Raw genomic sequence first — 13,915 nt, 5'->3', positions numbered from 1 at the left:
CTTTATTATTTTCATCTGAATCCTGTTCATATTTGATGTTAGTATTCACACACGTCAAAATGTCCCTGTTTCAGAATCATAGCTCACTGCAGGCTTCATCAAACTCATCTCACTATCTAAGTTCTTGACTTAGAGAAAATTTCATCTTATTCTATTGAAAACATTTTTCTTAACTGGACATAGGAGTACACACCTTTAATCCCTGCATTTGGAAGGTAGAGGTAGGTGGATGTCTGTGAGTTCAAGGCCAGCTTCATCTACAGAAGGACCCTGTCTCAATTTTTAAAAAGTTATTTATTAATTAATTAGAAAGTAAGGCACCTTTCTTTTAAAATAGTTTTAACTATATTGTTATGTGTATGGGCGTTTTGTCTGCATGTTTTTCGGGTGCCCTCAGTGCCCTAGGTGGTTGTGAGCAGTCATGTGAGTGTGCAGAATTGAACCCCGGTCCTCTGAGAGAACAAGTGCTCCTCACCACTGAGTCATCTCTGAAGCCCATAGACCAGATTTTCACAAGCAAAACGGCATCAGAATGCCCTGGTGTGATATTGTTCTTGGTCGTGGGTTTGTTTTTGGTGGTGGTGTGTTTTCTCGTGTTTTGGATTTCCCCCCCTTTTGATTTGAGTGTTTTTGTTTGTTTGTTTTCTGTTTTGGTTCTTTCTGTCAGTCTGTCTTCCTTCCTTCCTTCCTTCCTGTTTGTTTGTGTTTTTGTTTTCCTTCTTTCTCCCAGACTCACTTGCTTTGCCTCAGCCTCCAGCCTCAGAATGGCAGTGGTGTGCTTCAAAGCTGTGTTCAGGGACTGCAACTCTCAATAGCAAACAAACCTGTCTACCTGAGCAGCATGCCCCGCTCTGTAGAGCAGGCTCTCCTGCTTCATAGGCACAAGTCACCTGTGTGCCACAGGGGACAGTCACCTACACAGCACAGGTGAGCCTCGAAGGCGACATCTGCTGTCTCCACCACTTAGGGTCTCAGCAGCAGCCTGGAGGGTACCCGCCATGCCTGTGCTTCCTGTTCAGTGCTGGGCAGCACAGCTTCAGCTTAGGAGATGGCAGCTTCTTGGTAGCTTTGGTCTCCCAAGGACCATACATGGGTTCTCTAGAGACCCAAATGTCTGTGTGGTTTTTGTCTCAGTGTCAGACTGGATTTGACTGGACACGAGTATAATTTTTTGACATGTTTCTAGTGGGGAACAACACTTCATCTTTATTTATTAACTTTAATCATGATGGGTAATATTGGAGTAAACAATGCTTTCAGTATTTATTGTAAATAGGAAAAGGTTATTTATTCATATAAAGAAAAGCTAATTACTTTTGTACTAGCTAATCAATTAGATATTTACAACAGGTGCATCTGAAAGCAAGGCTGATCCTCTCGGTCTATATCTTTTAAAGATTTATTTTGTCTTTGTTAAATGCAGTGGGGATGTGTGCTTGTGTGTGTGGGGGGGGGTGCCTACAGAATCTAGGAAAGGGTGTTGGATCCCCTGGAGCTAAAGTTATAGGGTATTGTGAGCTGCCCAACGTACGTGCTAGGAATTGAGCTCAGGTCCTCTGGAAAAGCAGCAATGCTCTTAACCGCTGAGCCATCTCCAGCCCCTGTCCTCTGTATTTGTGATCTGACGCTATTGAAGGGCGTGCTATAGGCTGTGTCATGTAGATGGTGAACCTCCCCCAGCCTATCATCCTAAGTGTCTTTCCCTATGTTCCCTGACTTGCAGAAGTCACTACAGTCCAGACCATTACAGTGGAACCCAGGTTTCTCTATGACTCTCTGAGACTCAACATGTATTTCGTAGTTTTTCTTTCAAAAACCAAATATGTAAAGCAATATTTCTGGCTCTGCAACGGTATGGGTGGGGTGATATGCAGGTATAGAGAAGGCAGCATCGGGCTGTTCCCCCCTGCTGGGGACTGGCCTCAGTGGAGCCCTGGCAGCTAAGCGGGCCTCCCCCTGGACAGCCTCTCTATTGGCTCTTAACTTGGTAGCTGGTTGGCCTCCTCTACCACTACTTTCTTTTTTTTTTTATTTCTCAGCAACGGAAAGACTCATATTGTTCTAAAAATATTGGTTCCATTGTCATCTAATCTTGCCTGTTTTCCCTTAAAATTGCTCAAATCAAAGCGATTTTTTTTTTTGTAAAAATAGCTGCTTGGCATGTTTGTAAATTAAGCTTAAGTGATGATGAATGTATGCCAAAGTAGGGTCTATTTAGACACAAAATATGTTTGTTTAAATCAACATTCAAATCAGCTGCGGTCGGCAGGCTTGAATCTCTGTCAGGGAATACATTTAATATTCTTACTTCTTTAGTACTAGAGGTTGAGCCTAGGTCTTCGTGAACACTAGGCAAACATCACTGTACGACTGAGTGCTAGCCCCAGACCTCTCTTTTACTTTTTATTTTGAGGAAGTGTCTCACTCGGTTGCCCAGGCTGGTCTTGAACTCACTCTGTAGTCCAAGCAGGCTTCGAACTTGGCGCCTCTTACCTCAGCCTTCTGGGTGGCCAGACTTGACAGGCCTGTGCCCCCGTTTCCCACTTAAATACTTTCTTAACCTCTGATTTCTCCTGTCTGCTTTGGCTCCACAGTGGAGGTTGGTCACAGGGTATGCGTGCTGCTGGGAGAAAAGGCTGCAGCTGGGCCCCAGCATGGTCACTGAGGGGTGGGACACCTGCACCCTTTCCTGCTGACTGACCTGTCCTCGGATGCTGGCCTGGGTCAGTACAGTCTCGATGATGTGGACTAGGCAAGGGGGACTCCTGGGTCCAGGGGACACAGCCAGTGGTCCTCCATGCTGGAGTAAGAAGACTCTGTTACAGTGTGGAGAGGAAGTTTATTCACACCCCCACCCCCACCCCCACCCCCACCCCCACTTTTGGCTCTGGGAGCCACATACCTGCTGCCCTGGCCTCCCTAGGCGGGCTGAGGACTGACACATTGAAAGCTGTCATCGCCTTGATAGGAGTTAGTGAATGTCTCATCTTTTCAGGGAGCCCAGCTGAGATCTTCTAGAGGCTAGAGAGAGACCCGCAGGGACTTCCTTCACAGTAGAGCGCTGGGAAGGGGCCTCAGTCCTACAGAAACACTGAGAACCTTCACATTACAGTGCCGTTTCGCAGCAGACGCTGTATGCTTACTGGTACAGCTCAACTGCTTCTACATGAGACCTGCAGCACACACACAGTGCACACCCAGGACAACAGGAGGGTGCACATGTAAACACTGGCACCTGCCCCCTCACAACAGCAGGTGGGCCCCTGTGCCAGCTCTGCTGAGCACCCCATGCTCTTCACTCAACCTCACGGTTTGGTGCACCCGTTATGTGTTTGCAATTTAGTTTCCTAATGGATTGGACAATGACATTTATAAACCAGGCCTGCCACTACTTGGAAGACAGAGTCAGGAAGATCAACATTCAAGGCTGCAAAGTGAGATCAAGGCCAGCCTGAGTCACTTCAAAGATCCAAGCCTGTGTTCTTAGAAGTGGAACCAGGAACAGTGACTATCCAAGGTGATCCTCAGCCATACAGAGAGTTGGAGGTCAGCAAGGGATGCGTGAGACCTCGTCTCAGACAAGCAAGCAAGCGGGTCTTGTCTTTTTCTCCCTTCCTTCCTTCCTTCCTTCCTTCCTTCCTTCCTTCCTTCCTTCCTTCCTTCCTTCCTTCCTTTCAGACGGGGTCTTTCTCTGTAGCCCTGGCTTTGTGCCATAGCAGTCGGGAGATTTTAATTACCTACATTTATATAAAGACATGTTAGTTCACAAGGACCTTTTGTGGAGGCCAGCCTCCCGGGGCCCTTTCAAGAGCTGGGGGGGTAGGGGGGTGGGCTGTCATCTCTGCTCACTCGGAGCCCAACTAGAGCACCTGACTGCCTGCCGCCCAGTGTGTGTGTGACTGCCCTGTGCTTTACCTACTGACACTTTCCTGGGTCCTGCCTTCTTGTGCCCCTCTCAGCCAAAGCCAGGTGGTACCTTAAAGGCTTTGCATGAGACTAGAAAGTCCGTTTGCTTCAGCAAGGCTGACGGTAGCAGGAGCTTGGCCAGGTCATGCATGCCTTGTGCCAGTCTATCCTGGAATAAATGTAGCCTGGAAATCTTCTTATGCAAATGATGGAGATCTGCAGATGGGAGTATTTTGAGAGATGACCTTTTATTTCTTTGCCTTTAGGAGGTTTTCACTAGAAGGACCCTCTTTGCAGTCAAAGAGCCTGCAGTGTTGAGAATGGACTCAGCACAACTGAAAAGCACACACTGAATTTCTTTTGCTCCAAATCAGAGTAGAAAGAATTGTTGTGTATTTTAAAGATGATGTTCTCTAAGTTCAGACAGTTCAGACTTTAAGTCTGGTCCAGGATTAGTGTTAAGTGAACCTCTTAATTATTAAATGTGTATGAGTGTTTGCCTGCATATATATATATATATATATATATATATATATGCATCATACCATATGTGTGCAGTGCCTTCAGAAGCCAGAAGGAGGCATCAGATCCCAGAACTGTAATTACACAGTATACTCCCATGTGGTTGCTGGGAATTGAACCAGAGTCCTCTGGAAGAGCAGCCAGTGCTCTTAACCACTCTAGCCCCCTGCCCAAACCTTTTCTATTTAATGAGCCATTTCTCCTATCTTCATAATTTTATAAATTTTTGAAGTGCTCACTTTTGAAGTTTGCCCACTAGTTCATCAGTAATTTACCTTTTGAAGCTTGGCAGTTCAAGACTAAATGAAACTGGAGCTGCCACTACCTCCTGCTCCGCCATATGATGGAAACCAGGCTCCTTTTTCTGTGTATTATAAACCTGTGTCATGCAGAAGGTAGTCGTTGTGGGCTAATTACAGTGGAGTGGTTTATAACATTGAGAGGATCCAAGGGGACTGAAGACCGGCCTTTCATTAATATGTATTCCTTTTAGCAATGGTGATACAGCCTAAAATTTAAACTATAGCTATAATTTAGACTCTAAATGTAGGCTAGGAAGATAGACCCGGTCCAGGATTAGTGTTAAGTGAACATTAATTGAAGTAAACTGAATTTCCCTAAGTTCTTGCTTAGAACTAATTCTAAGGAATTCTCTACCTACGCATGCCTTTATTTAAACCCCTCCCCCCCACGCCTTCATAACCCAGTGTCAGACGTCCCTACAAGTTGCAGAAGGACATCGCAAATGTCTGTCTGTTCCGTGTTCCCGATTCTGCTTGTTAGAGCACTGAAAAGCCCGTCGGGCCAGCCAAGCCCATGCTAAACTTTTTCTCTGTCAGAGTACAGATTTTAGACTTCAGTGAGGGCGAGGGAGGGTGCAGACATGTCTGTCAGTCCTTCTTCACTCATTGTAATTCCATCCGCTTTACTCCCTCGCCCGAGAAGCCTTATTGGAACGCAGTAGTTGATGGATGTCATCGTTAGAGAGAAACCTCGAATTTTCTAAAAGTAACTTAGCTCTAAGTGTCATCACTCGAAGCCCGGTGTGTCTTGCCCCCCGACACCCATAGGCCTTTGCTGGCCTGCATCCAAGCTGTATTCTTAGCGTTAAGTTGGAATACAGATAGGAATGTGAAGAGGCCTTAACAGCAGAGCAGCCTGCTCCGGCTTTCTTTTTAAATTTTAGTTAGCCTTCATGATTACCTCCGCCAGTTTAGCACAAATCAGCAAACCCTCTTATTTCTTCTCTTTTTTTTTTTTTTTTTTTTTTCTCTTATTTCTTCTCTGCTTAGGTTTTTTTTTGTTTTGTTTTGATTTTTGGGTTTGGGTCTTGGTTTTGGTGGTGGTGGTGGTGGTGGTGGTTTTTGAGATAAGGTCTTACTATGTAGTGATGTCTGGCCAGGAACTGGCTATTTGAACCAGGCTGGTCTTGAACTCACAGAGAGCCACACCTGCCTGTCTCCAGAGTGCTGGGATAAAAGGAATGTGTACAGCCATACCAGAAACACCCCCCCCCCACACACACACACACACACACCATTTCTTAACTCAAAATTAAACATGTTTTAGGATGTTCCTAGTGAGCAGCTGGAAGATCCCCTTTTGGGGCAGAGGCCTGGAGTCCCCAATAACAGCCCCCACCTTTCCCCAGATAGAGTGGAAGTAACTCAGCTACTAAGGCTCTTAATTTGGCTAACACGTCTGTCAGTCCATCACCCAAGAAGCTGAAACAACAGGATGCTGAGTTTGAGGCTAGCCCGGGCTGTATGGCAAGACTTAGTGTGCAAATTTAAAAGAAGAAGAAAAGATGCTTTCTCTCCAAGGCTGAGGGAAGGGACATAGCTTCCACATGGTGTCTTTTTCTGTGTTCTCCATCACAGCCCACTAGAGAGCTTGGTGCTCCTTGGAAAGTAAGTTCATGGGATGACATCACGTAGGCTTTGGCTCTGTATCTTGTATCTGAGGAGACAGGAGAATGTCTGTGTCAAACGGAGCGTGCGTCCTCTCTTGGTAATGGATTACTCTTCAGAGGCTTCTTCCCAATCATAACAGGGCTTCTTTCTTTAGATATCATTTAAAGTCATACTCGGTTTTATTGTATGTATAGTTTTGCTGTTTTAACCCCATGAAATTGAGTCATGATCAACTGCATTTTCCTGATTCCTCACTTATCTTTTTTTTTTTTTTTTACTTTTTTGCATATGAGTTTCTGCATGTATGTTCGTGTGTGTGCATGTATGCATGGTACACATATATGTATCATATGCAGGCATTACTTGAGGAATCCTCTCCTCTGGGGTGTCGTGTGTGAGATGCTGAGTGGGTGCCGGGAACTGAGCCTGAGCCCCCTCCCCCCGAGAGCAGCCAGTGTCCTCTAACACTGACCACCTCCCCACACACTTCTCCTGAGTCCCCCTGAGAACAGCCAGTGTCCTCTAACACTGAGCCACCTCCCCACACACTTCTCTTGAGTCCCCCCCCCCCCGAGAACAGCCAGTGTCCTCTAAAACTGAGCCACCTCCCCAGACAGTTCTCCTGCCTGGCCTTTACTCCCTTTAGATCAACAACAGCAGCTGCAGCCTCTGAGATCTTTGTTAGACTCCGCCTCTCTGGGCAGCAGCAGCAGAAGATGGCACAGAGATGCCAGGCTCAGGAGCTAGCTGCCTGCTCCCTGAAACAGTCCATCTTAAAGGCCAACCCTTCTCCTTGGAGAGCTGGATGCTCCCAGCCTCAGTTCTAGTGAACAGAGAACGGATAGGAAGCGGGCTGAAGCTAAGGCAGGAAGATCTTGAGTTTGAGGCAAGCCTGGGCTACATGTACCATGAGAATGTGTCAAATAATAATTAAAGTGCACATAGAACACCTTGGATGTAAGTCAGTTCTGCTCATCTGTGTGACCCCCCCTAACTCTTCAGACGCCCCCTCAGAGCTGAGTGATTCGGGGGGGGGGGGGGGGCGGAAATGTCTACTTGAGAATCTTAGTGTTGGGTTAATTCATACTCTGAAACTTCGTAGCTCTAACACACCAAGGAAGGCTGTGTTCGCTGGAAGCATGCAGTTGCTGGCTGGAGTCAAGCTGTGCACAGGACGGACCCTAACCAACCACCCACACTATGAAGATAAAAGTCTGAGAGAGCGGACCCAGGCGGTAAGGCCATCTTTGCCTGTGCTCACATGCCCTATACTGCCAGCAAGGGCAGAGGGCAGGTCTCCCGTGCCAGGAGAAGGGGCCAGAGCATAAGGGCATGGGGCTGTCGACTCCTGATTCTGCTTTTTATGAGCTGGGTACAAGCACATGCTCCCTTAGGTAGGGAAGGGCTGAGAGGATAAACACCCTGCATTGGTGGGAGGCAGTGTTTAAGCCAAAGCCCTTGGAGCTTGTGGTTTGGGAAGGAAAGGAACAGAAATGGAGACATACTGATCATGTTTCATGAATCAGCTCTGGGCCATTTATGGTTAGGCAGGGTGGTGGTGGGGTTTTTGCTGTTGCTCTTTGTTTAAGTAGATAATGCAGCCACATAATTCAAAGCTCAGCGCATATAGAAGGGCAAGGCCTGATACATGTTCCCCGTCCCTGTATCCTAACTCCCCATGTCTGTCTGTCTGTGTGTGTCTGTGTGTGCATGTGTGCCCCTGATTTCGGTGCCCACAGAGGCCAGAAAAGAGCATGAGCTCCCCACTGAAGGTGAAGTTAGAAGCCGTCACAAGCCTCCTGCTGGAGTGCTGGGAACTAAACTTGGGTCCTTGAATTGGGAAGATAGGAAGGACGTGCACTTACCACTGAGCCATCCCCCCAGCCCCATCTAGTCTTAGTCTTCTTACAAAGAGCTACCATAGTCCACCTTCCTTTTGACACTAGATTCAGGAGCTCACTATACTCGTGCAGTCGCACTGTCTACAGCAGGACCTCAGGTGAAGGCGAGCAAGGCTAGTGAGCCACACCCCCAATGTGTGTGTGTGCTGGGTCTTCTTCAGTCATTTAGGCCACTTCTGTCGTGCATAGAGTGGTCAAGTGAGCAAGCCCGTATATGTGTCCTTTCTGTACAGTGTCTACTGGTGTATCGAGTCTTAGATAGGTTTTATCTGGGCACCTTCTGCACAGGCCATTTCAGTTTGCATGCTGGACAGCGGTGCAGGAAGGCGCCTGCTATCCCTAGTCCTCATCAATGAGGATTCAGTGCTCGCTTTTTTTGCGGGGGGGGGGGGGGGGATGCAGGGGGTGATACGGGGTCCCACTTTGTAGCCCAGGCTAGCCTCAAACTTGTGATCCTACCACCTCAGCCTTCCGAGTGCTGGGATTACGGCCCTATCCTGATGCGCCCATACTAACCACTCCTTTTTAACCTAGTTTTTAATTATGTGTAAACGGGGAACTTTGGGGCGGTTGCTGGTTATACACATGTGTACAGGTGCTCACAGAGGCCAAAGGCATTAGATCCCCTGGGGCTAGAGTTACAGGCAGTTGTGAGCCACCCAACATGGGTGCTGGGAACAGGACTTGAGTCCTTCGCAAGAACAGCGTGTGCTCTGAGCCTTCTTGCTAGCCCCTGCTTCGTAAGTTGTTAGTGCAAGAGCTGAGAAGGTTTCATCTGGCTGAGGTGTTAGCAGATAGCTCCCTGTTTGGTAGGACAGAAGGTTCCGATAGGAATTAGTGCCACTTAGCCTACAGAGCTACAGACAGCTGTGTGCCACTGCCCCTCAGAGGTACCAGGTGTAAAGCCCCCAAAACTGAGGTCCCAAGGTCACCAGTGCTGCCCTGCAGTCAGGACTCAGTCTTCAGAATACCTCAGCCAAGGCTACCTTGCTGTCCTCAGCAGGTGACAAAAACAGGTCACCCTCCTGTCTCACCTGTTCCCTGTGAGTATCTCAGCCTTCATCAGGCTCTCACACACAGCCAAGTATCAGGACTCAGGACCCGATGCTGGGCCCCAAGCTAACGTTTCCCAGAAGTGTTGGTTCAGATTGCACTGTGGTGGACTTGAAGTGGACATAAGGCCCCCGGAATAGGCTGCTACTACAGATTGCCTGGGAAATTCTCCAGGGAGAGTGTTGAGGTGGAGGGTGAACGCTGAGCCTCAGGGGCTTGCAGGATACAATGTAACAGCCAGAAAGCAGCAGGGCCTACTCCAACCCAGGCCAGCAGCTCTTTCCACTTGCCATTGTGGGAAGCCAGGCCTCCCTCTTAGATGTGCATGTGTCCAAACGGAACCACCAACCTGCTTGCTTGTCTGGTAGACTCAGCCATGTTTAATAATTCTTAGAAATATAAGATGACTCACACTAAATCCAAGTATTTTTGGCATCTAAGCTAGATGTGTTCAATTCTCCACATATATACCCCCAACTCCAGACTGACTAGCAGGATGAGAGTGGCCTGGGCAGCGAGGGGATTTGAATGTCACCCCAGGGATGTTCCCTCTCTTCCTCCTCTGACCCCCATGCAGTTGAGGGCCATTGCACTGTTCCATTTCCATCTCATTTTGAAGGTTTATCAGATCTATGCGAAGAGGTCGCCAGAGGAAGTGCACGCACTGCTGAGGTCCTTTGGCACTGACTTTGTGATCCTGGAGGACAGCATCTGCTATGAACGCAGGCACCACAGGGGCTGCCGGCTGCGTGATTTGCTGGACGTGGCCAACGGACATGTGAGCATGTTGCTTCTTCGTTTGGGGGAGCTTTCAGAGAGGGTGGAAATCCAGCATGAATCCCAAGTGATAGACATCACTTCATACCATATGTGTGAATGACATTACAAGTCAGACATTTGTCGAGGTCCTGCTCTTTAGTGACTGGACTAAGGGATGGGAAAGCTCAGGATTCCCAGTTTGACTCAGGTAGAGTACCCCTGCCTTTGGCAGGTTTGCATGATACATCACTGAATAAAGGTTATTTGTAAAGGATATTTCTCTGCTCTATGCAAACACACCTGCCTGTAAACACACTGCTCCATGGCATCCTGTTGGTACATCTCTGAGTGTCAGGCAGTGGGCCACCCTCTCCCAGGCCCTGTGGCCCACACATCCTGCTCCTCTCGTCCACCATGCACACACAGCCTCAGAAGAGCTAAGCTAGCCCTCCACAGCAGAACAAGCTGTGACTCCCTTAGAGCTGAGCCAGCCCACATTAAACAGGGTCTTTGTCCCTTTCGGGCTATGGTGTGACCGATGGTGTGAAAGCCGGCGGTGGAGACTAGCCTGACTCCAAAAGCACGCTGGAGGTGCAGAATTAGAGTCAGGTCATTGCCCAGGGAAGCAGTAAGCCGTGCCGTGCCATGCCGTGGATTCAGGCTGAGCAGGACACAGCCACGTGAGCTTTGTGTCACTTTCCTCACTTAACCTCTGAGCTGGAGAATTTTCTCCGGTCGTGGCTCTTTGTGTTTAACGTTTGTGGAAGGGATAGGGCATATGCTTCCAGGAACAGGGTGACTCGGTCAGCTTTCTAATGCTGTGACAAACACCGTGATTGAAAGCAACCTGGAGAAGGAAAGGTTCGCTTCATCTCACAGCTCGCAGTCTGTCACGAAGGGAAGTCAGAGGCTATGGAAGAGCACTGCGTACTGGCTTGCTCTCCCTGTCTTACTTAGCCTGCTGTTATACCATCCGGGACCAGCAGCCCAGGGGTGGCACCACCCACAGTAGGCTGGTCCCTCCCACATCAACCAGCAGAGTCCCCCCATTGACTTGATTACAGGCACTCAAATGAGCGGTCTCTCTCTCAGATGATTCTAGTTTTGTCAAGTTGACAAAAGACTAACCAGAGCACAGGAAGGTCTTGAGTTCTGTCCTGCCATGAATGGTGGCAAATCCCAGGACACAGATCTTTCCAGCCTTGATTTGCTCTCTGTAGGCGGGGAGTGAGGTGACCTTCTATCTGAGCTCTGAGTGGAGTGGATACTGATTCTTTTCTTCCAGTGGGTGTGGTGACAGATGCTTTCAGTGCCAGCGTTCATGAAGCTGGAGTTGGAAGATTAAGAGTTCTAGGCCAACCTGGTTACATAGTGAAGTCCTGTCCCTGGTCCCTCAAACCCAGAATATGGGCTAGACGTAGTGGTGCACGCCTTTAATCCCAGCACTCAACGCAGAGGCAGGCATGTATATATATGGAGTTCCAGGATAACCAGGGCTACATAGAGAGACCCTGTATTAAAGTTAAACAAAGCAATAAACAAAAGCCAGGATGTTCAGTAAATATATAGATAGGTGGGTGGGTGGGGCCCACCACCACCACTCACGTTGTATCTGGGTTTGTTTTGTTTTCAGGAAATGGATGGGCCAGGAGAGAGTGACCCTGACTTGAGACCTGCAGACCACCCTCGCTTCTGTGAAGAAATTAAAAGGGACCTGCCCTCCTATGCAGCCCGCTTCACTAGAGTATTCCAGAACAAGACATTCCATGTCTACAAGCTGTCCAGAAACAAATAACCACGTCCGTTCTTAAAACCGCAGTGTGTCTACAGCTGGTGGAGCCTGTGTCTGTGTGTCAGGAGCAAGACTTGAATGCTGGGGTCGCAGACGGCCTGCAGACAAGTCCCGCCATCATCGGAAACGCCTCTGGCTAACGTCAGCCTTTTCTGTCCTGTCTCTGTCTTTTCTGTGAGTGTTCTTAGCCTCACAGGTGTGCCTGCCCAAGGCTGTCCAGGAACTTTGTCATTGAGGGACTTATGTGTGACCTCCTGGGTGGCCTGGGAAGTGAGAGCCTCTTTGAGATCTGAAATACTTGTGATTTTCAGTGGCCCTGAGCCAGCTGTGAGTAAGTGTAGTTGGCAGGCCGCACAGTTCAGTCACTGACATTCCTTCCCCACTGAGACCGCTTGGTGGCTTTTTAACAGTTGTCCCGTCTTGTTACAATTTTATAACATTTCCAGTTCACCATGCTTTCATACTTGTGAAGAAACAAATTATTTTAGGTCTTTGAACCTTAACTATTCCATTCGTGCTCTGAGACGTCACACGTACAGTAGTATGTGACACATTTAGAATGTGTGTTTGTTTTGCTTCTGGGCACAGCAGTCGGGGTGCTACCGGGCCGGCGTGGTGCCACACTCTTTTAATCCCAGCACTCGAAGGCAGGGGCAGGTGAATCTCTGCGAGTTCGAGGCCAGCCTGGTCTATACAGTGAGTTCTGGGCCAGCCATGGCTATGTAAAGAGACCCTGTCTCAAGAAAGCCAAGTGTGTCAGGGCTTGTACTAGAAGTCTTTGAAGGGAATCTGTTCATGCTTTTTAATCTCTCCTCCAAATAAAATAGCTTTGCTTCACTTCTTACTCATTTCAGTTAACGGGGTTTGCAAAACTTGGTAAACTTTTTGTGTTTTTAACCTTTATATTTTTTCAGAGCCTAGAAACTTGCAAAGTCTGAGGCTCTCTTAGATGCTGTACCGTGACTCCTAGAGTTCCACGTGGCATTTCAAACTCTTTGACTCCTGGTCTTCCGTCTTCCTTCTCAGCCCTGGAGACATCGCGTCCCTCCCTACAAGGTGACCAAGTGCCACCACACTGCACTCACTTGTAAGCAGCAGAGCGGTGGTGTACCTTCTCAGAGTTTTTGATAATTGCTTTTATAATTCATTTCTAATGGTGGGGGCATGTAAAAGCTGCTGATACAGGCACATTGTCCACTTAATTAAATCAAGATAGCTAATGAAATTAACTTTCCCTCCCGCTCTTGCCATTTGGCAGTGATTTAAATGTTTTCTCCTCACCGTTAGTGTAATAAATCCCCTTGAGCACCGGCGGGAGAGCCCGATGATCCGCGATGTGGTTGCTGCTTAAGTAGCATTCAGAAACATGTTCCATTGTCTCATCGGGTGTGGGGCTTTTATGTAAAACTCACTTAAATAAGACATCAACAGCTAGGTTATTAAGCTGTTAGAACTTTGGAATCCCACCTTCTCTGAACCCCTTAATGGGGTGGGAGACCACTGCAGTTTGGGCTAGCAACACAAGGAAACATGTTAGCCAATGCTAAAGGCTTAATGAAGCTGTAGTGCCTGCTGCCGCTGCCGGTACTGATGGGGCATTCTGTGCCAGTGCCTTACTCTTAAGGGAAAGCAAGCTGGCCTGGTGTGGTGGCGCACGCCTTTAATCCCAGCACTTGGGAGGCAGAGGCAGGTGGATTTCTGAGTTCAAGGCCAGCCTGGTCTACAGAGTGCCAGGACAACCAGGACTACACAGAGAAACCCTGTCTCAAAAACCAAAAAAAAAAAAAAAAAGCAAGCGCAGGTAAGGCACAAAGCATTGGGACCTGGTGACAGTTACTTTGTGGTGAGTTTGCATTTATGTTAAACATTCCTGTGTACATTTGTCTAATCACTTGGTGTTTGGTGTCTTGTGATCCAAGAGCCGTGGACTTAAACTTGGATGCACATCCTTACCGCAGTAACATCCATGCTAGTTAGCGCTCTGTCTCCACAGCACCATTGCTGCCAAACCACGATGAGAAGTGCCAAAAACCAGTCTTCCCACAGGCGCTCTCCCCGAGACACTGTGA

At 48.1% G+C, this 13,915-nt stretch overlaps 1 protein-coding gene across 1 annotated transcript in view; it reads left to right on the top strand.

Annotated features, from left to right (window-relative positions):
* The window catches only part of Dpy19l3 (dpy-19 like C-mannosyltransferase 3), a 65,252-nt gene extending 52,177 nt beyond the window's left edge, over window positions 1-13,075 (top strand). The window contains exons 17-19 of the mRNA XM_021200113.1: window positions 7,444-7,576; window positions 9,915-10,073; window positions 11,688-13,075. Coding sequence (XP_021055772.1) covers window positions 7,444-7,576; window positions 9,915-10,073; window positions 11,688-11,849 — 454 coding nt within the window. The 3' untranslated portion in view covers window positions 11,850-13,075. The remainder of the gene's footprint in view (window positions 1-7,443; window positions 7,577-9,914; window positions 10,074-11,687) is intronic.
* Window positions 13,076-13,915: the final 840 nt, after the last annotated feature.

The sequence above is a fragment of the Mus pahari genome, chromosome 1 (assembly GCF_900095145.1).
Source record: "Mus pahari chromosome 1, PAHARI_EIJ_v1.1, whole genome shotgun sequence".
In the NCBI taxonomy this organism is placed as follows: domain Eukaryota; kingdom Metazoa; phylum Chordata; class Mammalia; order Rodentia; family Muridae; genus Mus; species Mus pahari.
The sequence above is the reverse complement of the archived record's forward strand: the minus strand, read 5'-3'. Positions and strand labels throughout refer to the sequence as shown.